At 39.5% G+C, this 27928-nt stretch overlaps 1 protein-coding gene across 2 annotated transcripts in view; it reads left to right on the forward strand.

Annotated features, from left to right (window-relative positions):
* LOC148404231 (uncharacterized) overlaps window positions 1-27346 on the forward strand; it is a 36624-nt gene extending 9278 nt beyond the window's left edge. Inside the window, exons 1-17 of one of the 2 annotated variants that reach the window (XM_088381632.1) lie at window positions 773-1312; window positions 6633-6682; window positions 9549-9631; window positions 13380-13542; window positions 14460-14586; window positions 16108-16248; window positions 16334-16393; window positions 18752-18898; window positions 19676-19775; window positions 19857-20070; window positions 20150-20669; window positions 20775-22113; window positions 22578-22681; window positions 23219-23372; window positions 23475-23593; window positions 23774-23867; window positions 25311-27346. In XM_088381632.1, the coding sequence (XP_088237758.1) occupies window positions 1295-1312; window positions 6633-6682; window positions 9549-9631; window positions 13380-13542; window positions 14460-14586; window positions 16108-16248; window positions 16334-16393; window positions 18752-18898; window positions 19676-19775; window positions 19857-20070; window positions 20150-20669; window positions 20775-22113; window positions 22578-22681; window positions 23219-23372; window positions 23475-23593; window positions 23774-23867; window positions 25311-25810 (3933 nt within the window). In that variant the 5' untranslated portion in view covers window positions 773-1294 and the 3' untranslated portion in view covers window positions 25811-27346. Of the gene's footprint in view, window positions 1-772; window positions 1313-6632; window positions 6683-9548; window positions 9632-13379; window positions 13543-14459; window positions 14587-16107; window positions 16249-16333; window positions 16394-18751; window positions 18899-19675; window positions 19776-19856; window positions 20071-20149; window positions 20670-20774; window positions 22114-22577; window positions 22682-23218; window positions 23373-23474; window positions 23594-23773; window positions 23868-25310 lie in introns of those variants that run through there. The other variant, XM_088381623.1, reaches the window with a different exon arrangement.
* The last annotated feature ends 582 nt before the right edge of the window (window positions 27347-27928 follow it).

The raw sequence follows: 27928 nt of genomic DNA on the forward strand, positions 1-27928 counted from the left end.
GGTCCCTCATTAGAGCCTGAATTTTAGCTCTCGAAGTGGAGAGTGAAGGGAGAAACTATCTAGATGTACGTAAATACCATGAAGTAAAAGCTAGTGCAGATCCAGTCATTATCAGTGGGCTGGTCCCACCTCTTCCCTTTCCAAACAATAATAAAACACATTGTCCCAATGCAATTCAGAGGTCTATATTGGTTTGCAATATATTATAATAATATCCAAGAAATGTCCAAACGTTCGGTTTAACATTTTGAAACATAGGTGTCCAACTCTGATTTTAAAAGAAAGAAAAAAAATGGAGTGTTCAGAATTCGATCCAGTGTGGAGATGGAAGCAGCAATGTTAAAAGTGCTCTGCTAATATTAATGCTACTAACTTGATCACCGTGAGCTGCTGTGCAGATGGATAACGACCATAGACACAGCTCTAAAATGTCTCTGACTGATCATCAATATACCTTAGGTCTAAAGAACTATAGTATATTTTACACACCTTAACACTTGTCTCTCTTTGCCAGATGAATAAATAATATGCCGTGCAACATAGCATGCATCATTATGGGCCGTTAGCAGATTTTGCGTTTGTTACCATTAAAGATGTCCCAAGATTTTTGGACTTCTTTCTACAAACTCAACTATATGTTTAAGAATTTGCAATATCCACAATTTAAGACGACAGAAGAGTAGAGTCCAGGAAGTTGAGTGGGCAGTCTCGCCCTCCTCCCTCCCGCGGCCCTCCCGCTGCCCTCCTCCCTCTGCAGCATTACCATCCATGGTGACCGGGACGAGAGGAGCGAGGCATGCAGCAGTCAGCCACTTAGTCATGTAGTCCATTGTTTCCCCTTTAGTTAAACACCGCACTGTAGCTCTCAGAGGATTGCTTGCAAACTACTGAAGGAAAAAAAAAAGACAAACTGTTTTTGAAGACTCACAAAATCCGGATTCATCTGAAAAGAATGATGGTTTTGTGGTATTGTGCATTCAAATCCTGGAACGGTAAAGTTTGCCTTGCTTTCCTGCCTTCCTTTTTTGTCCTTTGGCCAACATTTGGTTAAAGGGAATTCTGTATGTAATCTGACTACCGTGAAGCTCCATAAGTGGGAGGAACTTCAGAGGATAGTTTGACTGGGACGAGAGCAATCATCTCACACTGAGAAACAAATTTAAGACGGAAAGAGGTCATTGCTTCTGCATTTCATGCAACAGTTTCTGCAGTTGGACAGACATACGTGAGGAAGATACATTTGATTATTACAACCAAGATTTGAGTCGTTCTACGGCACCGCCGGAATGTATGGATGCTTCAAGATCAAAAAGTAAGTGTCCTCTGTCAGTATGTCTAGCAAGCAGAACAAGATGTCTGTTTCTTCTTAAAGGCTGCCAGGCCATTTTTATCTACATTACGTGGTTAGTGGATATTGATGAGCTGAGTGATTATGGGTTTGCACTCTGGGGGTTAAAATTCCAAGTGTGCTGGTTTTAACTTGTATGTCATGCTGTCACACCACAGAGTTGAATCAGTCTTTTGTTTCGTGAATGCCAGCTAATGATGCTTTTGTTTGTCTTTGTTTGTTGAGACAGTTGATGACTTGTAGTTGCCACTGACAGTCAGCTGGATGACTCAGAGCTGATGGACTGATTTTTTTGTTTTTTTCTTTTTCACACTGTGAGTAAATGATTGGTTACACAATTTCAAAAATGAGCCTGCTTTTTGTTGGTGTGTTATGCAGGAGAATCGGCATCGGTCATATTCTTGCTCAGTTGATGGCTTGCTTTGGATCTTGCTGAAGTCCCCGCGTGATTTACTGTTGGTGCTTTGATTTGGTTACACGGTATATATAGAACTTTACTGGGCTTGGCAGTGTGATTTGAGCACAGACGTTTTGTATAATAAGCGCTTTGAGCTACATTCAAACATCATTTTTGTACTAGATGTGGTGTGCACTGCTTGCCATTTGACCTTTTTTTAAACAATGTGAGCTTTTAAGCTTAACTTGGTAGATATCAAAGACAAACATTTGGTTTGCTTATGTGGCACGTTGATAGAAAATGTGCTCATACATACTATAGGTGGTCAGATTAACTCTGAGACAGGCACATAGCTTGCTTGAAAGAATTATCCTTATAGTTTTCATTGATTATCATTTTAGCTGTCAAAAAACACAGTTTTAAAGTTGACTATGTGTTTCCAGCAGTCGCACATTAAATGGATCACATACATAATTTAATTAAAACTGCTGAATACTTCAACTTGATATATTTGTGTCATGAGTATCTTTCCTTAGCAAAATAATTCTGAACAAGGCAACATTGTCACATTAAGTGGCATAATGCTGCCCAGAGAAGAATGTTGTTGCTGTACAACTGCTTCAGCCAGCAAACTACAATTGTGCCTGATGGTCAGACCCTTGTTCATGGAAACAGAAGGATATTTATTTTTGAGCTCTCTGTTTCATCCCAGACACAAAGAAGTTGGATACTCTGGTGGTGCCGGATCAATGTGTTCCTAAAATGGACCACAAAAATCAGCTTAAAGTAGATGGCCCATAGAATTTTGCAATGAATGGGGCTGCTCCGACCAGCATGATTACTTTCTCCATAAACAAGCAAAGCTGCTTAATATTGTTTTGTTTGTTTTTCAGTCTATTTTTACATCAATGTAGGCTCTGTCTGTAATACGTAAAGAATAAGAATGGCCTTTCATTTCACAATATTAGATGGAAAGGTTTTTACTATACAAGCAGAAGCCCACGAGTGCAGCAGTTGGCCGCGTTTGTTTAGCAGGACTGGTGATGTGAATGAATGTAGCACAGACGGGGGCAGAATGACTGATGGCAATGTTTGGTCAGGTTCTGTCTGGAGTCCTTGTAAGGTTCGTTGCTAAGAAAACAGTTGCATTTCAAGCAGGAGAGTGTGTGTGATGGTGGGGGTAAGGGTGGTTTGCAAATGTGTGCCTTTGAGCATCCCAAGTGTGCGGATTTACAAGTATGCTGCTGTACACCATCCTCCAGATAAAAGAGAGGTTCTGTTCTAACCAATGGGACGAGTAACAAAGGTCCTAATGAAATTTATATCAGATATGTACTGTATACTCTTACAAAGTACTGCACTGTGTCGAACACATTGTAAAAGCTTGTGTAATTGTCCCAGTGAGCAGTAGAACACGGTTCAGGATATCCTCTTTGACAAATTCCTCAAATTTCCAATTGAGTGATTTCCCCGCAGCTATTCAGGCCTTGACTAGTTCACTTTGTTACAGGCATTTTTATTTGAAAGACTCGACTCGTGGCCAAGCTGCCTTGTGACTGACTGTTGGATTACTTACGTGCAAAACAGTATTAAAATCAAAATTCTAGACACAAAAACACTCAATCGGAGTGTTCCAGCAGCATTCATACCGTAGAGTGGAAGTTTACAGAAGGCCAATTTATTTTCACTGTAAAAGTTGTCGTGGATTTTAGATTGAAATTCAATCAGCATTTAATATAGTGTACCATCTCAATCACTTAGATACTCATATACGTATCATCTTTGGCTTCACTCTTGTCACTTACCACTTTATCTCTTCTGCATCCTTTGCGTATGACGCTTAGTGCTAATGCTCTTATATTCTCCTAGCCTTCTTTCCAGATTCCCTTTTGCATTTCTGCTTCTCTCTGTAAATTGAAGGCCTGTGGCTCATCATCAAGTCACCAACGTCACATTACCAAACTCAATCCATCTGCACTCTACACTTAGCAATCATGTGCTCACAATATGTGTGAATGTGTGGGATATTTTCATAATTAAGTTTAATGTTTGCCTTGTACAAAACTGAACTCAATTCAATACCACAATAGTGTTTTTTTTTTCCTGCAGGAGCTTGTTGGGAAATTCTAACTCTGATATTACTATTAAAAAAAACAAAAAAAATAGAATCCAGTCAAGTGGGATATTACTACTAGTGTGACCTTTTATGCCATGACTACTGCATTTAAATAAAAGATGCATGAAAACTTCTCACTCTTTCCTAGCATTACGCCATTCCCTTACATACGGGAGCCATCATACCTTTGTTACGGCTCAAATATATATCTCAATGTGTCATCATCCCTTCATTCAATGTCAGTACTGCGAAGAGAGAAAACAAAGTTTTTGAAAAATATGTGGCAAAATAATCAGGGTAAAGGGAGTGAAAAATCCAGCTTGTACTGCCAATATTTTAAACACTAATAGTGAATTTCAGAAAAGTTTTCCTGAATTGCATAAGAAGCCAGAGAGATACTACCACGATAACCTCGCTGAATTCTGCAGTAGTGTGCCTTCGTTGTAAAGCCTTTTTTTAAATTCACATTTAGAAAGAACGAAATACATATTTATGTTCCAGGCTAGAGAAGATGTTCTTGTCAGCAGTCATCTTATTTAGCCTCGGATATTGTTCATTAATAAGTGCTGTGCGCCTGTAGTGCAGTGAGTCTGGTGACACTGGTTTCATTGAGGAATTAAGGCGAATTAGACTGGATTTTTGTTGCGTCATTCAGGCAGTGGCCATAAGAATAAGCTTCACCAATTTGACTGTTCGCTTGCACATATCCCTCACTTCTGCAGGAATTCTGAATGCATGTCTAACCTCGGCAGATATTTTGATTGTCTCATTTGTACCCACTGCTTTGACGCAAGTCTTTATACTGCATGTTTAGATGTGAAACTGATGTTATTTTATCTGCCTAATAAAGGCAGGCATTTATGTGCTAATCCATTATGTAAGAATTCTGGCACACATGCACGCACAAAAATACACACACCTCCACACACGTACACACAAATACACACACACGCAGACACACACACGCAAGCATAGACACATACATGCATGTGCTTGCCTAGACTAAGGCTGTTGGGTTCCAGCTCAGTCATACCATGTTGATACTATTGTGGTTTTAACAGAACATTTAATTAATTTTTTTTATTATTTCTAAATTATTAGACAGTCATCTTGGAAAGAAAGAAAACAATCAGATGCCTACACTTGTTAGGCAAAATAGAGCACTTAAGGCCTGAATGTGGCATTTGAGGTTTTGCATCTTATGGCTTTGCACAAAGTGAACATGTTCAGACCTCCAGAATGATGAATCTTGTTTTTATAGGTGAACTTAAACTTGGAGTGCATCTTGTGAAATGTTTCAACAGAATAATACAGGTTTCAGAATTAAGTTTGTGTAAAACTATATTTTGGTTCACTCCTGGTCACCATTTTTCAATTGTGCTAACAGAATGTTTACATTCTGCCCAAATTTATTTCTAGCAATACAAGAAGGAACCTCCTACTCGAGATGGTGCACAATAATCTCTGTTTTGTAAACATACTTTTGTATCTAAAATACTCTTCAGAAAGACTTAATACATTTGTAGTGTCTATGGGAGTGTTTGTCCATGCCGTTCAGAAGAATTTAGTGAGAGGTCACGAATGTTGGGCCAGCAAGGTCTTTTTGCAAACCACGTTGCACTGATTTTACATTATATTTTGTATCGTTTTTGTAATTTTTGTGCATACTAAAATATACGGTAGTTGTTTGTTTATAAAAAAAAACTTGATCACCATGAAAGTGTCCTGCAACAATCTTTTCCAATTGATTTGTTGCTTGACCCTTCATGTCTGTCTCATCGACACATCCTGTGTGCTTGACCTCGCACACCCTCCCAAGTTGATGCCCCCGTTATCCAAGTCCTCTTGCGTTGGATTTTGAATGTTGCCTACTCTTATTTCAGTGTTCTCCCCCATTCACCCTCTCAGTTTGTAAAATCGTGCTTATTCCATTCATTAAAAGTGATGAGTTCTTTTGAGATATCATGAAAGTTATCTAAGCCTAGAGAGTTACCAAGGAAATTTCAAGTAAAGTTAGAGGTTATAGATGATCCATCCATACATTTCCTGTTGAGTTTATTCAGTTCAGGGTTGCGGGTTGCTGCAGCAAATCCCAACTGACATCAACTTAGACTTGATCCTGGACTGGTCGCTATGACCCTTTTAGAAAAACGTGAATACAAATTTCCCAAAACACTAAAAATAACTGTAATCTTCCTTTTCCACAACACTGCGCTTAGATAAGCAGTCATTGCTGCTTGCCACATTAAGACAATTTGATTTGTTTTCAACACAGAGATGTGATATATTGGGTGTTAAACTTCCCTCTCATGCACGTAGGATGCATTATACTTGTTAGGCCTCAGAAGCTGGCAAATTGCTGCTTTGACTCGAACACCCCGTCCCGCAGCAGTATGTGGACACCGAGCTGGTAAAAAGATGGCAAAAAACATGTCAGTGTGTAAGGGTGTAACAGTGGGCTTTTTGCCATGTTTAGTTCAAAAGCTCACTGGTGCTTTCTGCTGGAAGGGCTCTTTTGTTTACTGTAAGCTTCTCCTCTTCCCGATCATTCGTTTATCTAACTGCTTTTCCTTTCTCTTCATGTTGCTCTTTCCCACAACCCCATCTGTGACTCCCTCTGCTCTTGCGATCTTTCTCCCTTATTTGTCCCCACTGTTTTCTCATAAACTCCCCCTCCGTCATTTCCTTTGCGCTTCATGAATGACCTCATCATGACTGCTCATCTTTTCTCTTCCTTCGTTCTTCATTATCGTCCCCCATCTTTCTCTTAGATGAAGCGGAGGATGTCACCGTGGGGAGCCAGCTTTGGAAGTGGGCGAAGGTCAGTCATTTAGACCCCAAGCTCCCTGACACCGAAAATAAGGCTATGAAACCTTGTGGATTTCTGAAAGTGGACAATACTAAGGACATTTTGTGTGCAAACCTTTATTTGTCTTTTATGAACACACAAAAACTCACTGTACAATGTTGGCAGATGACTGATAATAAAGGCCCAAGCTGAAATGCTTCATGGGCTTGATCGCGTTAAAGATCAATGTGCAACTTTTGCACAACAGAAAGGTAAACCATTTCAATGTTTTATTTTGATTGTCATGTAGACGGATTGTGAATGACTAAAATTAAGGATACGATACAATAAACATACATACAACCTAAAAAATCAGAACAACCTAAACGTGCGATCATACTAAAAATTCTGGAATGTAAAAATAAGCAGAATTTACATTGACGATAACAAAACATTTCATCATTATTCATCGTGTCATTAAATAATCACCAATCGGGCCTGGGTCACCGATATTCTTAAAGAGACTCACAAACATGTCCACCAGCTCTTGTTGGCATAGTAGCATTTAAGTTCCCCCCAAAACCTCTCTCGAATACCCAAATCATCTAAGCAGGACAGAACATTTTCAGTTGCAATAGATGTATTGGGTAATGCCCCTCAAGTGGCAGAGAATTTGGATCCGGCTGCAATGTCTGAACTAAACCGAGACGATGGGGGGTCTTGCCTACACCAGATGATCTTTTCAATGAATGTCCTTTAAAGATTAGCAGCTGCTACTTTATCTCATCTTCCAGCAATCTTTAATATCTCTTTTTCGCCAATTGAAGGCCTCTCTCTGCTTCTCACAACAAAAAAGTGCATGTGGTGTATTACGCTTGTAATTTACCTGCTTGCAGCCTTATTTGGACTTTAACTGTTGTTACAGCATACATTTTACGAGCAAAGAGACATTGGCAAACAGTCATACAATAACTTGATTTCATTTGTATGAAATATGTTGCCTCGTGTTTATTTGTGCCTCTCCATATATGTGAAATTCTGGCACACAAGTGTGTAGGTCTGTCGCTGCAGATGGTTAGACTTCCTGATTAGTTTTAAAACCAGACAATAGTTCAAAATGTGGATTGCCGCCGCCTTCAAAAGTGAAGTACAACAGCAATGATCCAAATGTACTATGCAAGCAGTAAAGTCATGGCGTTCCTTTGTTTGGCAATCATTTGCTTCGACTTTCCCTGACAGGTCATTTACAAGCGTGACTTTAAATGGATCACTTTTAAAACAGTACGGCATACACTCCCTTTTAGTCTAAAGGAATAGGAAGAGCTCAATGCCAGAACCGAAGTAGACTGCGGTTGCCAGATGGAGAGCAAAAACTGAATCATGTGATGTGGTCCATCAAAGAAAATTGCCTGCGAGCCACGAGTACACATTCAGTCTTTTTCCAAAAAGTCAAAAAGGGCAGGTTGATCCGGATGTTGGTTTGATTGTTGAATTTTCTGACCCAAGATTTAAATCAATTGTTGGTTTGGTCACAAAGCACTAAAATCCAATTCTGTTTGTCAGTCTCACGACTGAACCCACAACACACGCAAAAGACTAACACTGGCACTTGTGATACTGAGGGTCCATAATAGTCTTTCCTGAGAACCGTATTGTTTACTGTGTTCAGATCTGGGACTATTTTTGAGATTATTACTGATTTAATGTCTGTGCGTTGGGGTAAAATGCTGTTTAGAATCAAATTGTTTTACAAATTCTTTCCGTTCTGCAGAATGGAGAATTAGGAAAGCTTTTTGCAAAAGGGGGTTGGTTATATTTGTTGTTGTATAAATGCCATCAGCATGTGATAAACTCCAGAATGTTCCATTTGCTACGATTTTATAATCTAAACACAGATGACAAGAATGTAAAAAAAGAAGACCCTCTTCAAAACAGAAACAAGCATAATGGTGAGCGTTGTCGACATGTAAACCTTCTAAAAATATAATTTTTTAAAATGCCAGTACAACAAAAATTACTAGTACACCGTTTAAATAATAATAAAAATAATAATAAAAAAAATAACAACAATAATAATAATAATAATATAAAATAAAAGCTGGGCTTGCGTCATAATGATGTGAGAATTTACACTCAGAAGTGATTGAACGAATAATTAATAAAATTATAAAGTAAAATAATGAAATATTAATAATAAAAATAAAATAAAATTGATAAAATAATTGTGTGACACGGAATTCTTTGTGTTCCCAGCAGTGTGACTAATACTGAAAGAACATACTGTAATTCTATCATATCCATAGACCCCTTTGATTCAGTATTTTATTAATGATCATCTTTCCAAACACAAAATAGCAGGCAAATGATAAAATTCAAGTACAAGGAAAAAACTAAAAACTTTAAATTTAAAGTCGTCAAACTAAAAACTTTAATAATAATTGCTCAGCATCCAAATATTCTATCATTTCACAATTTTGGGGCTGTACTCTTATTGGCTCAAACTTTCTGGTGTCCAATAAGATATTAACGTTTAACGAGAAACTGCAGGTACTTTCAATATGAAAACATTTCACCATGTCTGGCTGAGTGACAGGACATGGGCATCAGCAGCAGGCGATGGTAAATATAGCTCAGACGCCCCCATGGGATTATTTGAACTTGATTGTGCAGTTTGTTTGAGGTTCTTGGATTGTAGTAAAAATAGAAATGCCTTTATTAACTGAAAATAGTTTTGTCCTACCCAGCCATAACGAGACACAAGTTTAACTTGAATTACACTTGAATCAATCATGTGAGTTCAATCCCCTTGCAAGTGAACAACAGTCACATTTATTAAATTTTTAAAAAAAAAAAATCTCTTCAGGAGGGGATAGGCTCACCATGCTCATTTCTTTTGCAGCAGTGACCCTGCAGCCATGGCATCAGGACCTCCAGATGTGATGGCCAACCAGGAGCCTGTTGAGGTTGTGGAAGAGTGCTCAGGTATATTCATTTACTGAATACAACATAATGTAAGTTATATTATTCAAAATTTCTGGATTTACTTTTAGGCAATGTTATTATACAAAATTTTAGTGGTTGTACTGTCTGTTTTATTTTGCAAAAACTAAATCTGCTTATTTGCACGCAAAAGTAATGTCTTCAAAAACACCTACAGTTTGTACTACAGTCAGTGGAATCCCCAAAGTTGTCCAAAATCTGTTTTGTAGTTCATAAACATAATAATCAGGTTACAAAATTCTCACAATTTCCAAATTGAAGTTTGTTTTATGATTGTTAACTTACATTTATTATTATTATTATTTATTTCCCAGAATTTTAATATTTTATAATAATTTCACGGTTTTAGAATTTAGAGGTTGCTCTACAGATTAAAAGAAAAGATACATAGAGATACTTGCAGAAGGATATTATTTTCAAAGAAAATTATGTTTTATCAGCGTATCATGCAGCAGATATTTACAGGCCACTGGAGATATTTCTCTGGTCTTACTGGAGGTTTTAGCAGGAAATGAAGCAGAGATACACCTAAAATTGTCTCACATGCCCAAGCACATCACATTGTGTGTCACGCAGATAAATAACACGTGATGATGTTATGATTGTAACAAGGAGGCAGTGTTGTGTACTGCTCTCACACCATGTCCTGTTGTTCTTAACTTGATTCCAGTGATAGTACTGAACAGATGACTCATCTCCCTTTCGGGTCTCGTAGAATCTTTTGTGCTTTGATTGGATCCGTAGAATGAGATTCCTTGGAGCTGTCCATCAGCCCACGGACGAGCCGTTTAGTACTGACAGTTAATTGTTAAAATTGAAATTGCATTAAATCTTACTTTTAAGAAATGAGTGTTTATTTAAAACCCATAAATCCGTGATAGGCTTTTCTCCTGCTGCTTGTTTATTCCTTTTTGTTCTTCCAGTTAGTACTTGAAAGTCATAACGCCAACTGCTCTGAGAGACAGCATGACCTCATAGTTTCATTCCTAACACATGCTGATGCAATGTCAGTACCAATGTGCTTCACCTCTCTTCCCTGTCAAAGGTCACAGTTTTCCCGGGACATGTGCTGTTGGTCGATTCCCATTGCACCACATAACATATATGTGTGCAAGTAATAATAGTGAACAAAATTGTATTGAATAAAATATCCCATTTTTTTCCAAAAGTTACTCAGGCTGACCTTCCTTTACCTTAGCAGTGTATTGCACCTGAAGTAGCAAAATAAAAGTACCTGATAGTGTTTCAACCTGACTTTCACGTTTGTATTGCAGAAAGGCCCCTGAAGACTCATCAAGAGCATGCTGGAAGCTCTTCAAGTACAGCTAAAGCTGTTCACTTTGTGAAATGAGAATTAGTTGCCAACATCCCCGCAAACGCACAAAAAATGACTGGGAAAAACACGTTCCTTCATGTTTGACATAAAGGTAGCTAATCTGGTTAAATGAGGCATTTTCAGGCAAAATGTGCACTAGTCCTCAGATTCCAAACATATTTTCAACTGTAATTTAGTTTAATCGAGACTTGAAGGAATACCAAGGATTCTTTCACATATGACTCAGACAAGTAAAATGAGATTCATGTCAAATGTTTTAAAACACTAACATAATAAGCTCTTCAAGCGGTAACCGTAATGTTTTTATGTCTCCCTTCCGCAATATAGCTGATTCTAATAATCAGGATGCTTATACAGCTTCTGCAGATTGATGGATTATTTGATGATTTGATTTAGGTGTGTTGCACCAGGGAGACATAGAAAGCATGTAGGACGCTGGACCCCAAGAACCAGGATTGTTGAACCCTGCCCTAAACTGTATGTTTGGGTGTTTTTTTTCTCATCTCAGTATTGTGCTAAAGCGCTGAATTGGCCTTTTTAGTTTTTTCAAATAACTAGATAATGCAGGTTAGGATTAGGCTGGGAAGTAGGCTGTCTTTCACCTAATGTACACTTCGTCGTGTATTATTATTATTTTTTTTGCTGTAGCTGTTGTATTGGAACAGAGAGACTTAAATTAGAATGAAGTGAAAAAAGGCTTGATAATTTTTTGCAATAGCTTATATCGAGAATGTGACCCATCGGGATCACAAAATGGGCTTTCATGACAGTCTCTCTTGTTTACTTTTGATTGTATCTTCAGTTTCCTCTTCAGCATTAAAATGCATACGCTTTAGAGTCAAAGATGTATGGGCCAGCCCCAGAAGAACCCAAATCATGACTGTAATTCACGGATGAGGGTGTATGTTTGGGATCAGGTTCTTTTTTTGCTCCAAATTGTCCATTACTTGGGTCAAGGTTAAGCTTTATATGATCAGTCCATAAATCTATTTCTCGCAGAATATAAAAGACTTCACTTCTGCGTTCTTGCAGTTTGTTGATATCACTTTATTCTAAGGTTTATTTACAGCTCTCAAAATGTTAGGTCTGCATCTGCTCCTGTCTTTGGTCTACTTGCTGGATGTCTGTTTCTTAATCCACCAGTGGGTTTCTTCCTTTATTAGGACAGTCCAAACAGTGTTAAACCAGCTATTGCCAATGTTTCTGCCTAGACTTTCTTCGTTCCTACCTGCAGACAGCTCTTGGGTTTTCATCTTGTTTATATTTCAAAGTAGTTTTGAGTTGTTAGTTAATAAATGTAGTCTTCAGGAAAATAGAAAACTGCATTTTTTTTTTTGCAAGATAAGTAAGGGCTAATATTGGTCTTACTCTTATTGTGGAGCCATTAATCTCTGGTATTAATAAGTTGAACCAGTTAGAAATATGTTATACATATAATTACTAGCTACAGCTGAACCTTGATTTTATGTGCTTCAATTCCATGCGACTTTCTGTCAAATGCGGTTTGGCCATGAACCCCAATTTTCTTCGTCATAAATACATTTTCTTTTGAACTGTGAGCAGTAACCTTAAAACATTTGGAAAACAACACAAGCGCATGACTGCTTATGCGAATAGGATAGGACATCCCTACGTGATCGCTGCCACGATTGTTAATATAATAATTTGTAATAATTATATCATTAATTTTCATCTAGAGCAATGATGTTATTCCCCAAATGCAAACACGTAGCACATATTTCCCTACTGCAATTTCCTGTGGCTTTGATTTTACTACACTTCCAAGACTTTCTAAATCACACGCTTTTGGGGTTCCCAAATTCTGGACCTCAAAGTCCGCGTATAATCGAGGTTCAGCTGTATTATGAAAATCATTAGATAATAAAGAAAATATTTCATTTCCATTCAGTCAGTGAAAGGGTAGCAGGCCGCAGTAGCAAATTTGCTCATTATGTCTTGAAATCAGCCTCGTACTCTTACACTTAATCATTCTCAACCCCCCAACTTCCCCACTTCCGTGACTTTCTCACTAAAAGCACTCTGTAGCTGTTTAAAAGCTTATAAAAGAGTTGTTGCATTTTCTGCTACAGTGCTAATGGAGCCGCAGTCACTTGGGCACCCTTTACAGCATGTGTGTTGTGTTTATGTGCTTATCTGTGTAAACACTCATACGCGTGGTTTTTCCCTCATGTGCCTACCTGAGCTATTAAAGCCAACAGGCAAATTGCGGGAACTGCACTTCATATTTTGGCAGTGTATAAAGATGCTGTGTGCGTAATTGCCTCATTAGCGTACCACCGCGGTGTTTGTTTGAATGAGTCAGAACACGACCAACCGGAGAGCAAAAAATCTGCTTGCGTATTTCAAACATGGTTCTCTCATGTATCCCTTCAGGAAAGAAGAAGTCCAAGTTCCAGACTTTTAAAAACTTCTTTGTGAGGAAGAAGAAAAAGGAGCCGTCAGGAGATCATGCAGAGCTTAAAGGCAGCCAGTCGAGTGATAACATCAGCAAAACATCCGAAAACAATACTCTCAGTCGCTCGGAGAAGGGGAAAGGGTAAGATCATACTCGTACACATGCTCTTTGCAAAAAGTCCAATGTCTGTTAAATAGGGACCCAAAGTTTTTTTTATATTCAGATGATAATTGTATTACTTAATTTTACTCAGAATGTTAACAAGGAGAGCAACACAATGGCCAAAAATGTCTTTCTCACAGTGTTGAGATTCGGGGTTTGAATCTCGACTCCATCATTACAATGCGGTGATTGCATGTTCTTGCCATGGCTTTGATCTTTGTACTCTAACTTTCTCACACATTCCAAAAGGATGCATTTTTGGTAATTGAATTGATTTTTTTGTGTCTATAAGTGCCCTCCAAAAAGGTTTGCCAAATGCCCAATGCAGAGTCACTAACCATCAGTATCAATTGACCTTTGCTATTACATGCAACACGGTTAACATGCATGGAACACATTTCTAGTTTACTATTTTGTACTGTACATGCTGCTAAAAAAACAACCACTGTTAATCGGTCTGGGATTCCTTTATGATTGTTCTGTTTATATGACCGATCCATGCTCAAGGGTACATGTTTCATGGTTCGGAGGAAGAACATGCAAAAAATAATAAACACAGCGTTTGTCAAGTGAAGTGTTATTTTCCTAAATATGACTTGACTAAATATTAATTGTGATCCTAAGTGTTCATCTCCTGATCTCCTAGTCTCTGGAATGCAGGACTGCTTTTTCCCGTGTTTGTTTAAAAAGTGGAGCATCTCTTCCTTGGAATAGTACTAATTTCCTTTCTTTAAAGAAAAGGTTTTACTGCCTCTTCCTGTTTTGGCTCAGTAGACAAACTTTTAAAATGCAAGAACATGCCATAGTAGGATGAAATGTTACTCTATTACACATGGAAGTAAAGGAAGAAAATAGTTTTGTGGCCTAACCCCCCCCATATTTCCTGCTTTCTAAAGGTCAAAGATTAGCCTGGGCAGCAAGGCCTTGTCACACGACTCCGTCTTTGTCTCGGACTCGTCGGAGGCCAACGAGGCTCTGGGGGCATCTCAGGACAGCATTCATGGAAAAGTGAAATCTCTTCAGGTACTGTTGTAACTATCATCACAAGAGAAATTCATCACAAACTGAGCCAATCATTTGATCTCTGCAGCCATCAACAAATAATTGTAGCCAAAATGTCCAATACATAAAAAAAAAAAAAAATGTAGCTCAGAGTTGAAAAAACAAGCCCTTCATGCTATTGTGATTAAACTCAGGGATGGGAACGTAACCAAAGCGAGCTTTTATAGTAATATCATCTTGATGTGCTAATAGTAATGTAAATTCCAGGCAGTCAGAGTTAAAACAAATGATGGTAAAGGGAGCAGACTGACAGAACAATGTGTGTCAAAACAAGTGACTAAAAATGGACGATGTAAGACTGACCCGCAGTTAAACCGCTCCTCTAAGCTGTCTATACAATGAAGCTCCCTTAAGCAGATTTGACACTCAGGAAACTTTTGCTAGTTTCTCATGGTCACATTATTTACAGCGTAACAGAATTCTAAAGAATGACTTGTTCATTTGTAAAATATTTTTGAGCTTCAAAATATACACTTTTGAAGAACTTGATTATGAAATCCTGGCCGTAAACCTCAACTCTGAACCGGCCTGTCATTTTGATATGCGAGGAGTCAGATTCGGTGCAAACATATTATGTAACAAGCAAGCTGCACATGGGATAAAGATTGCACGTTTTGCCACCCACATTGTGGCCTTGTTTCTGAATGTTTGCCCTCCATCCCACCACATGATCCAGGTCAAAGTATTATTTTTATGTGTGTGGTTCCAAGAGTATCACGATACAGGCCACAACGTGTATCAGCTGAAAATGTTTGGACATTTTTATTTATGATGAATGATTGACCTATTGATGATGGAAACATAACTCTTTAAGTGTCATGTACTTGGATCTAAATTCTGTTAACATTACCCCTCAAGGTATTCTGTTATTATCCCTCCTGTAAAAATGATAAAAAAAGAAAGGAACATACTGTGTTTCTTTTGCACCTTGATAAATGAGTCACTGATTGACAATACCAGCGTAACATGCAGCAAACCGATAAAGTATGTCAGTTTTAGTTTCTGTGATACTTCATGGCAAACAGACACACTTTCTAAATTAAACACTCACCCCTCTGTGGTGACTCTATGAGCAAATCATTGTCTGTTAATCATACTCTACATCAGTGAGACTGTAAACATGGGAAGACACTCTCAAAGAGCCGTCTGTTGCCTCTTACAATAACAACATTTTTATAAAGACCTCTAATTCCACCTACTGCATCTACTCTAGTGAAACATGAATAAAAATGCTGTCAAATCTATCACTTTTGGGAAGATAGCATCACGTAGTGAGATCCAATACAAAATTCAGTGTTTACATAATATACGGCATAGTGAGTGTGGTCAGAAGCAAGGCTAGTTTGTCTTGGATTTAGAGTCTGAACCGGACTTCTGGTTTACTATAGCCAAGTGTTGACACTTAGTATTTGTGTGTTGGATTGTACTGTTCAATAAGATGCATCAACAACTGTTGCGTGTGCCTTTTACACGGAATTGCAGCTTCAGCTGAAGCAGGCCATCAGGCTGGGCTCTCCTCCATCGCTGATGTGTGTCAAGAGGACGGAAGATGCCGGAACCATGTCGGAGGATGACGGCCTGCCCTGCAGTCCCCCTGAGTACACGTCTTCTCAAGCAGCCACGGTAACATGCACACTACTGTCACGCCACCTAATTGCCACATCTTTTCACACATGCATCATTGTTTCTTTCCACCTGTGTCTTTCAGAATCAGGCTGAGAAGAACAATTCACTCAACCTTACGAGGGTAGATAGTGACGAAGACCAGGTAATTGTAGAGCTCGAGCCACACAATCGGCTTGTGGAATCTTCTATACGGGTGTCTTTGGGTTTGGGACAGTTCTAATATATACAGTATCAAGGCATGAGCTCTGTTTGATAAACTGGTTAGTGTGGTGGCATAAGATTAAATGTTAAGATTTCTAGAAAAGAAAAGTCATGTTTTGCAGAATGTAGGCCTGGAAAGCCAGCTTGGTAAAATACTTGATGTGATTTATGAAAGCCGTGAGGACACTTTAGGCTGTGCAGCAGAGCTTTGTATTATTGAGATATTTCCCATGTGACTACGTCGGGATAAAAAAAAAAAAAAATCTCACGATTCAGTCGAATCACTTGTGGTTACTCTAAAAGCCTTCATGTGTTTTGATTTCCTTCTTCAGCTCCATCTCACCACCTTGTTCAGACCCTTAAAATTGTGTTTGTCTTGAACCGCACTCTTTATACTTCACTTGCAAACCTCTTGACCTTCTGTTTAGCACAAGCCTGATGGGCTAAACAGGCATAGTTTTACATCTATGGTAGAAAAGCTCATTTCAAGGTGGGTTGACAAGTTGTCTGCCTTTAAATGTGCACAAAAAGTGCAGTCAGTAAAAGCTTGACTATTTAAGTAAACGTGGGCTTTCCGTGCTAAAAACAACCCTAAATGATGAGCAAAAAAACTATGTGGGGGGAAAAAAAAAAGAGTTTAAATATTCCTTTTACAGTTGGGAATATGGTGAAAAAACCACAGTAAACTAATGCAGCTGTGAGGGACATATTCCAGAGCGTTTTAGGGCGTACTCACACTTGGCCATCTGAACCGTGTCAGACTTGTGCGGGGATTCCGCTCATCTTCTGCCCCCTGCTGTGCGTGTTTATGACCATTAGTTCCAGATCTTGGCCCACCAGGATGTCTACCAGACTTGAGTATACATCAGAGCATTCACACTAGCCAAACTGGTCTTCAGGTGTCAAATGCACTCAAGCATGGCACAGATTGTGTCATGCTGGCCTCAGCCATTAAAAGTCACTAAGGGCCGAGGAGCATACTCAAGAAGACATGTTGCCGTTGCTTCAGCTAAGGTGTGAATATGAATGCACATAGGATGGATAAAGAGGATAGATGGAGATAGATTGAGGAGGGTTAATTTGAATCTATAATCTAAAATGTGTTTGTACATTTGGAATTAGGCTACAACATGACAAATTGAGCGAGAAAGTGAAGAGGTTGAATCCAGCACTTAAAACTCAACTGGGAAAGTGAGTTCTCTTTGTCATACTTTAGTTTTTCTTGAAACTTTTCCAAGTTTGAAATCTTTTCTCGATGGAGCAAAGCACAAGACTCTGCTCTACTGTATAATCAACACCACAAGTGTTTAAAGCACAGCTAATATTTAGACAGCTGGATGTAGTCACACACAGTTGTGCTCTATTTCCTTTTTGGTTTCCTATCTGCAGACTTCATCATTCAAGGAAGAATTGTAACTTTTCAACACCAACTGACCATCAGTTCATGGTGTGCAGTTTCCTTCTCAACACCAACTGACCATCAGTTCATGGTGTGCAGTTTCCTTCTCAAATCCACAACAAGTCAGTGACTCATGTGTGATGTGAGTTGCACTGTCTGGAACTAATCTCTCTAAACAATGGCAGACAAGGTTGTGGTTACAGTTGGTATTTGGGTTTCATTTCTCAAACGTAATCCTTAAGACTTGACTGTTTTTTTTAACGGAACATCTTCCTTCGAGTGGTTAGTATGTCTACTCAGTTGAGAAGCTTCAGGTTTTAATTATCTTCTCGATGTGCTTGCATGGGTTTTACTCTCTGGTTTCCTAAAAAATGTGCATGTTGGGTTTAATGAAGACTCTAAATCACAGGTGTCAAACTCAAGGTCCGGGGGCCAGATCTGGCCCTCCAGATCATTTTATGTGGCCCGCAAAGGCGTATGTCAACTCAGTGTTTCTTGTTGAAATACCCAAATTGTAAATTGTCTTATCTTTTAACAACAGTGAGGTATTGCAACATTTTTTTAAAAGCCCACTTTCAAACGAAATTAGAAGTTGTTTTTTAATGCTGCTGTGTGTATACGATAATATAAGATAGTATTAATGGCCCCACAAGGAAAACCATAACTACGGTATGGCCCGCAACAAAAATGGGTTTGACATCCCTGCTGAGTCTAAATTGTCCAAAGGCATAAGTTTGAGTGTTTACAGTTGTGTTGCTAAACAATGCCCTGTGATTGGCTGGCAATCAGTCCAGGGTCTACCTTGCCTCCCGTCAGCTCATGAGGACTAAAGAAGATGGATGGCAATGTAAATGAAGTGAAAAATGTAAGTCAAACCTTCTTTTCCTGTTCTCTCCCCAGTTGTCCAGCAGAGCAGTGAGCCCCCTGGTGACGGTTCCGGGGGATTTCAGTCAGCCGGCAAGCCCTTTTGGCTGTCTGGATAATTCTGCTGCCAAGCACAAGCTGGGCCTAAGACACAAAGCCTGTAACCGGAGGAAAGCTGCCAATGTAAGAACACAAATATGTGCGGTGTATTGCTCATACTTTTGAAAAGTGGTCCCGCCCTCGGAAACAAACTGTTGTAGCATCGACATGCTGAAAATGATGCAACATTTTTACTGTGACAATCAGCTCTCCAACTTTCTGTCACCCATTTTAGTTGCTAACACCAACCCTACAGAATAGTATTGGTTTGGAAGAAAAAAGGCTCTAGGTTGTTTATGTACAAGATGCTGTACATTATGTAGACAAACTTATAGAACTCAACAAAACTAAATAATAATAATAATAATAATAATAAGTATAGCTTGTCTCATTGGATAGCTGGTCACCAATATAGAAAATTATTTTCCACAAAATTAATGGGTAATTTATTGGTTCCTATAGCTTCACTTTCTTGTCTAGTTTTAGTTTCTCTTCAACACGCTAAAACAATTCATTCCTTTTTTGATGGACTCCAAGTGTTAATTATTTCCATTTTAAAATTCAATTTTGCTTAAGTGCAGATCCTCATCATGCTCAAAATATGATGTAATACCTTGGATGTAACCTTTAGGCCTTTGTTAGGCCTTTGAAAAAGCCTATCAAATCTTTGCACAGACGTCAAAGTTAAGAACATTTTAATTATTATTGTGGTTTGAGCGCTTCTTGTATATCCGAAACTGTCGCTGCGTATGGGAACGTTGATAGTTTTGACCTGCATCTTGCTTCTTTACGTACTCTCTGAACCAATAGTATCCTTATGTAGTGCTGATGTTTCGACTACTTTGTGTTTGGTCCATGCAGAGGCTTGAGATTAAATCAGAGGAACACAATGGCATGGATGGATCATTGAACATTTCCTTCCCTGACAGTTTCGAGGCACCAGGGGAAGAGGACAAACGAGGTTAGTGCTCCCCCTCCCCCTTCTTATTCCAATCTACCTCTATGTGTTGTTTCCTTCATCTGTTTCTGCTTATTGATGCAGATGCAAGCGAAGATGCGCTGAAACAAAAGCCAAAAGAGGAGAAAGAAGCTCAGGAGAAAGAGCAGCCATTGTTGCACGAAGCAGTGGAAGAGGAGGAGTTGGACGTTTCACTCGTTCAGGACACTTCCTGTCACTCGGGGGTGGTAGCAGCTGACACTCAGCCTTCGCCCTCCCCCGAACTCAGTAACGGAGGCTCTCCTCTGGACAGTCCCATGTGCGTAAACATCATTTTCTAATTGTCTTTATTGTGGTGGGCTCGCCTACAAATAAGACCTCATCATTTCTGCTTTCAGAGCCACACCGGAACCCCCTGCTGGCCACCAAGATTTCTGGGACCGTTCTCTCGTGAATGGAAAAGAGAAGGGCATGGATGGACTAGATCTGGGAGAAGAAGATGGACTTGGAGAAGGTGTGGAGGGTGACAGCTCCTTCTTACAGGAAGTGCTCAGCTCCTTGAAGACGCCCCTGCCTTCTTGCACTCCATGTGTGGCCTCTGAGGATGTTGTCCTGGATCTGAATGAAGAGAACAAGGAACAGGAAAATGAAGAAGAGGTGAAGGATGAGCCTGCATTTCCTCAAACTGCTCCATGTGATACCCTATTGGATCAGTCCAGCAAGGAGGAGGAGGAGGATGAGGAGGAGGAGGAGGAAGAGGAAGAGGAGGAGGAGGAGGAGGAGGAGGAGGAGGAGGTAGTCGCTTTGACCAGTCCTTTCCTACATGTGGATGAAGAAGAAGAAAGTGAAGATGACGATGAAAAAGAAGAGGAGGAGGAGGAGGAGGAACTTGTTGTGGAAAGATTCAGTCAGCCTTGTGTAAGTATTTTTTATTATTAATAACATGTCATCGATGCATCCATTCGCCTAAAAGTCATTTACGGGGTCTTTTGACTTCATGACTTCATTTGTTTCTTCTTTCAGATCCATTTAGAGGATGAGCATCACGACTTGCCACAAGAAGGCAAACCTGAAGAACAGCACGACTTGTACAGAACAGAATCGAACCACAGGGAAGAACTGGAAACTGAAGCAAGTAAGGAAGATCAGAAGTTAATCAATCTTCAAGTGGAGGGAGAAGGTCATGAGGTGACGGCGTATGTGGAGGAAGAGGAAAAACAACAGTGGATTGAAGTGGCAGAAGACGAAGACTGGGAAATGCTTCCCGTTGAAACATGCCAAGAGGTTTGCAATGTGACGTTATTGCCGGAGCAAAGGGAAACTTCACATGTCGGTGCCATAGGTAACCCACAATGCACACATGAAGTTGAAACACTTCAGGAGTCATGTGATCCAGTAACTGACCTCGAGAGCCAAATGTTTCCCAATGAAAATGATCGTGAAAGTAAAGAAAGAGAGGAGGATGAAGACTTCAAGCATACAGAGCTCCATTCAGGAGAAGACGATGGGAAGGATGGAGATGTGGAGCAAGAGGAATTGCTGGAGATAGAAGAAGAAATTGAAACAAAGCAAACAATATCATTTAGATTGTCTTCTTCACACTTTGAATCGCCTTCACAAGACACTGAGACCTTGGCTCTGAGCACAACAAGCACTCCCAGTGAGACTGACCCTCCCGCCGAGACCGACACTCCCATCGTTCCCTGTGAGACTGTCACTCTTGAAGAGACCACCATTTGCACCAAGAGCCTCCCTGCCAGTGAGACCTTCCCTCATGCTGAGGTCAACACTCCCACTGAGACCTTCTCTACCAACCAACCTTCAACCACTCCAGTCCACACAAACCTTGTTTCTCCGTGCTCGGAGTCGGGCACATTTGCCTTTCAGTTGTCTCCATCTGACGAAGATCCTAAAGTTGCGGCATCTTATACAATAACAGAGCAACATGTTGATGAAGAGACCATTGACACCGGAATGGAAGTCAAAGAAGAGCCAATGACTCCGATTTGTGATACAGATGTTGTAGATGAAGCCACGCCTCCACCTGAGGAGGAAGTAGTCAACCAGTTACCGGAACGTCCCAATGGGAGCAAAGTTCGCTTCACAATCATCCCTGCCTGGCAGAGATCCCTCTCTGGTGGGGAGGCCAAAGAGATCCCGCCACCTTCATCAGCCCCAACCCCCAGCCAAGAGCCCGGAGATGAGGATGTGGAGGAGACCACCAAGAAGGACCCACAGTTGGAGGCCCAGATGGAGAAATGTGTCAAAACAACAGTGGCTGGTGGGACTGCTGTCAAAGCTCTCGATGATGTAGTCCAGGACCCAGACACAGCACAAACCTCAGCTGCTGCAGGTAAAGAAGGTGAGCAAACATAATGGACGAGCACAAGGGCACTTCAGCAGAAGTGTGTGCAGACCCCTAATGATTTTTGCAATTCATGAATTCACTCATTTGTTGATTTTTTTAAAAATTTAATTTATTTTTTCACCCCGGGAACTTATTCGTTTGTTGACTGAAAATCTCACAAATTTACCTTTTGTGCACAAGACAAAGCATTAATTTGCTGCCATCTTGGTGTTAAGGAAACATGTTTAATTTAGTTGTTTTATTTTCCCCGAACAAACAAAAATTCAGTCCCCTGCTGCCATCTTGTGGCATCTTTTTACGCCTGGATTGGAACAAAAAGAAACAACACAATTGCGCAACTAAAGGCTTGGCCATTTATACAAATTGTGTTAAAAAATAATAATATAAAAATAAATGTTAATTTAAAGGAGTCATATCTTTCACACCTAGTTCGGTTTATCCTGCGCTTCTATGTACAGAGAGCGCTGTGGCGATGGAGGGAAACTGCAACAATCCCTTTGGAATTCGGCTGAGGAAGACTGCAGTTCTGCATCGCTTTGGTTCGGAAGAGGAAAACACAGAGGTGAAAACCAATCCTTTATTTATTTATCCTTTTGGGGTAGGATTGAATGTTCTGGATTGATTAATAATACTGTAATTGGCAACAGATTTTCTGTGCCGACTGCCACCTAGTGAAATATTGATTTGTTTGTCTGTCTTGCTGACAGAGAATGAAACATTATTTGTGGTAAAAAAATATTTTCACGAAAATTATGATTTTTGTTTGTTTTCAAAGTGAAATTTCCTGTGGTAATGTGCACTGGTGAAAGCCACCCGCAACTTCATTTTTTCTCCCACCACCAAACGAAACCTGGTGTTTGTAAAGCAAAATGCCACAAAAACAAACAATATACAGATTTTTATGGCAGTTTCATGATGGGCAACTGTTAAATATGTTTAATAGGTTTTTACGATTGATTTAGTACTATAAACAGATCTCAAATCAAACAATTGTGGGGCCCACTGCAACGTTTCCAGTGTTTGTCTGGTGACTCGTAGTGGTTTCGACAGACCATGTAGCTATGAACGTGTCACTGGATTTGATTTGCTCTCTTTTTAGGCACCCGTTGAGCCTCCGGCGCAGCCTGTTACTTGTAAAGTTGAAATGAGCAGTTTTAAAGCGTCCATAAGTCCACCGGTTTTCACCAAACCTGCCCTTCCCAAGAAACCGGATGTCCACGGGGAGACTGGAGTGAAAAGCAAACGTGTCTCAGGTGCATACAAACGCACACAAATGCACTCTTGGGAACACGGAGCCAAACTAACATTGGCATGGTTATTAAGTTCCCATAAAATTAACCCTGTGACTCATTTAGAACCTGCTGCAGCTCGTGGTGTCCCCGTTGAATCTGAGGGTCCCAGCTGGATCTCCATGGCCAGACAGAAACAGAAGATCTATAAAGAAAATTCACTGGACGAGATGACCGTCAAGAAGGTTAGTTTTTGCTTAATTTTTGATCTAAAAACACAAATCCTAGTGAGACTGCATTTGTTCGTGATGATTGTCCATCCTGTTTTTTGCTCCCCCTCTCGTTGCATTTGCATACATAAAAGACATCAACATACAGTTTGAGCTGCTTAAACTAATGAATGTGGTTCTCTCCTTTGTCATCAGGAGGACCAAGACAGTGACTCTTCATTGCCTTCGTATGTCAGCCAAACATCAAAAAAGGAACTCTGCACCAAAACATCCGACTTCATCGGAAAAGGTCTGAGCACACACAGACACAACATCAAGAAAGGAACACACACGCAAACGTACACACACACGTACCACAGCCAACTTTATCCTTGTGAATTATACTTGCTCTTAGAGAACCAACTTTGTTTGGGAAATAATATAAACATGCAGTGCTCAACATCAATGAGTGTGCCCCATTTTGTAAATTTCTCAGTGAGCACAAGAACATTTGAGAATTTTGATGCTGACTGGACTCACATGTGGTTGAATTAAAAAATATATATATATTTGCTTGACTTTTATTGATGTGCATAGATTTTTCAACCGTATGTATGGATATGTCCAAAAAAAAAAACATTTTTACGTATTTTGTACTTGAGTCCAAGGACATAAATATGTTCTATGTCAGGAAATGTTGATTCTGGATGCAAACCAGAGTTTTTTTTTTTTTTTTTTTTTTTTTTTTTTACGAATCAGTTTAGTTGGGTGTACTCGTTTACTCTAGTATGTTGAGTATTGTATAACGTACTCACCATGCAATAACACAAACTAATGGACAGCTAATTTTAAACTTGCTGTGTATTATTTCTTTTTAACTTTACTTGAGTATTTTTTTCTCAACAGCATTTTAACATTTACTACCTGCACTTAAAAGCAGATATCTGTACTTTGGTCTTCTAACTTTGACATAATAAGCTTGTTACTTTACCAACCAGCGTGGATGATGACACATTCTGGAAAAAAAAAATACAGCAGATAAGAAGAAAAAAAACAAGGACAATAACAACATGAAGTAATGTGAAAGGAGACATTAGAATGGAAGCTAATTCAGAGTAGCAAAATATTTCTTATCTTGCCTTAAGAGACCTTACAATACTGGTGCATTAAATTGAGGCCAGAACAAAGATACCTCGCTAAAAGGCAGTGGACGCATGGAGTTCCCTCGGCCAACCAAAATCAATGGACATTTCATTATTGTCATGTATGGTGACGTCTGTATTATATGTATATCGAGTGACACAGGTGTTTTTCCTACCGCAAAAATAAGTTCTATAGGTACGACAGTAATTTTTGAATTTATTCGTTTTGAATTTCTTAATAATTCACTTGACTCTATCATTTGATTGGATGCCTTCTTCACGAAGGACAGATTGTTTGAGTCAGTAATTGTCAAAGTGTGGTAGGCAGGCTCCCTCTAGTGGTAGATTAGTAGTTTTTTCTGGACAGTATTTTAGAGCAGTGTTATGGTCAAATTGTGTTTAACGTTACAGTGAAAATATCAATTTTATAATGAGGAACTCTGGCTTGCTTTTGCTGACCACTCAAGCCTTCTATTATTGTATTGCTGGTGTTATTGGTGAGCGGAGTGTTTTCTAGCATGATTTGGATAATTTATGATGCATTTCTCAATAAATGATTCACCTGCATTTTCTTCAAAAATGCTCACAATGAAATTCTTTTTTTCCTTTAGTGAGTTCATCAGAGATCAGTAAGTCTTCATCAACTACCGAAAACGAGACCAGGAAGCCACTCTCTCCTGTTACTCCAGTGCCACCTCAGCTTCCCAAATGTCAGCCACTCCCTTGCCCTGTCACCCCTAAACCCACTCTTCCTTCGGTCACCTCCAAACCCGCACCACAGGCCCCCTCCTCTCAACGATCCCTATCCCCTCCTACTCCTGTTCCAGTTCCCATAAAAGCTCCTTCTAGCTCCAACCCGCCCGCTGTGTCCAAACCCCCAATAGAACCCAAGCCAGCGCAGAGCCCAAGCACGACACTCACTTCGCCCCCTTTTCCATCAAGAATCAACCCTCCGCTGACGGCTTCAAGAGTTCCTGCACTTTCTGGTCCGCCGACGGCGTCTCAGCGTGGTCTCCCACCTTCATCTTTGCCCCAGGATGAGCCACCGTGGATGGCTCTGGCCAAGAAGAAGGCCAAAGCCTGGAGCGAGATGCCTCAGATAGTTCAGTGACAAACAGGGACGCTTCGGTACTCTGGCTCACATTTGATGATTTGACTCTACAGAGAGTCTGAATGGACCAGAATGCATTTGCACATTATTGAAATCTTATTATTGTTGACTCTTGCTTTCTTGTTTCTAAGCATGTCTCACACAAATTCTTTATTTCCATATTGTGTACAGCAATGTTGCACGAATGGCAGGGTAAGTAGCTCCAACATATATATGTAGCTCTAACTTGAAAGGTTTATCCACACATCTGCACTTTTAGTTTATAATAAAGTGCCTGTTTGTGATAAGAAATAATAATATTAGGATATTATGAGTGACTATCATGGTCAAACAAAAAAATGTAAAAGGTAAAAAACCCCAGGATAAAAGTCATAAAGTCACATCAATGATCTCAGAGTGCTATTACAAGACTAAAGTTATAATTTGTCAAGGGAAAGAAGATTTACAGGTTTTACAAGTTTACAGGTGAATGGAAAAAAATACCACACAACATAAACACAGCCAAGACCTTCTACTTTATATCGAAGTCGGGTAATGTCAACACTTTTAGTTCGATCAGATGTTTCGTCTGAATACACTAATATGAATGATCCTTCTTGGGGGGAAAATTTCTGAAAAGCCAAGACTTGACTGTAGTAAATAGCATTTTTTCCCCTCATATTACAACTGACTTTTTATATGTATTTTTTTCATAACTTTTTTTTCCCCCCTCCTGATTTCATATTGTTAAGGTTAACTGTCCTAACACAGTTAACAAAAGCCAAGAGAGACAAAGTCGAAGCTAAAAGAGTGTGCTTATTTTAGAATCTAATACCAAGCCACATTTTGGAGGAATCTGATCCGATTGGAGCAAAATCTACATGAACTGACCAAAGTTCTGCTGGTGTTTCACCAAAATGATCTAATCTGCATTTCCTTAAGGGGCCACTATTACTTTTCGTTGGCCAATGTAGTATTTTTAAGTCTTCATCATCATACAGGAACATGATCTTAGAATGCTTATTACATGGATTTAAGTATTTTTAATTTTGTTTCATCTTGGCAGCCATATATGGACTGTTTAATTTCTTAATCACTACCAAATGTACAGATAATGATTCAGATAATCTACAGACGCAGTCAGTAGCCATTTGGAGATTGTTTTTCTGCAAATGCAGAGAAAATCATCAAGGAAGGCAAGAGAGCTTGCATTGGTATCAGATTGGATGAGATTGATTATCTCACTATGAGTTGTTTGTTTTATTTTGTACTGCCTTTTGAGTATTTTTTGTGTACATATATGGTGCAGTAAATAACAAATGAGAGTTTTTTTCTTTGCTTTTGTTTCGTCTCATCACTACTGTCTTTCACAATGATAAAAAAGAAAGACTTGAATGCAAATTATTCACATCATACTGATAAAAATAATTACCCTGATGCAATATCTCACCTGCAAGTATTAACTGGTAATCCTTGGGACTTTTGCCACTTTATCAAGAAAAAAGGGGTACCACACACAACAACAACAAAAAACCCACAAAGAAAATCCTAAATCAGAACACTGTAGTGGTTCATTTTTCTGGTATCTGGCAGCATGGGTTCAGTTCTCACCATGAGACTAATGGTTGTCTTTTTGTGGCCCGTGATTGATTGGGGACTCGTTCAGGGTGCACTCTCCTTTTTTGCCTGATGCCATTTGGGATAGTCTCCCATTTCCTTACCTGTCAGTAGTGTTTCAAAGGGGACGTGTGGGGAGCAGCTGAGGCTGCTCCTCTAAAGTTCTAAATAAACAACCAACAGTAGATAACATTTTAGTTATGAAATTAGCACATTTTGTGAGTCCACTGGGGGAAACGGCTGCATTTTGTGCAACCTACCTAACTTCTACTGTTGATAGTAAAAGGCAGAATCAAACTTTTTTGAAAGGAATCTATTATTTCAATTGATAGACTGAGTGTACTGTATATAGTATAATTATTGTACAAAATACACCCGGCACCAGCAGATTGCTGGGTGCATTGTTTGCTTAACTGTACCACCCAAAAATTAGGAAAATGAGCAAGAAAGCAGAGTGGTACAGAAGATGTGTGCTCAGCCCTTGACACTGGTGCTCTGCTTTCCAAGCGTCTTTTCTGATGT

The sequence above is a fragment of the Syngnathus floridae genome, chromosome 1, assembly GCF_059516105.1.
Source record: "Syngnathus floridae isolate MCC-2025c chromosome 1, RoL_Sflo_1.0, whole genome shotgun sequence".
NCBI classification, from domain to species: domain Eukaryota; kingdom Metazoa; phylum Chordata; class Actinopteri; order Syngnathiformes; family Syngnathidae; genus Syngnathus; species Syngnathus floridae.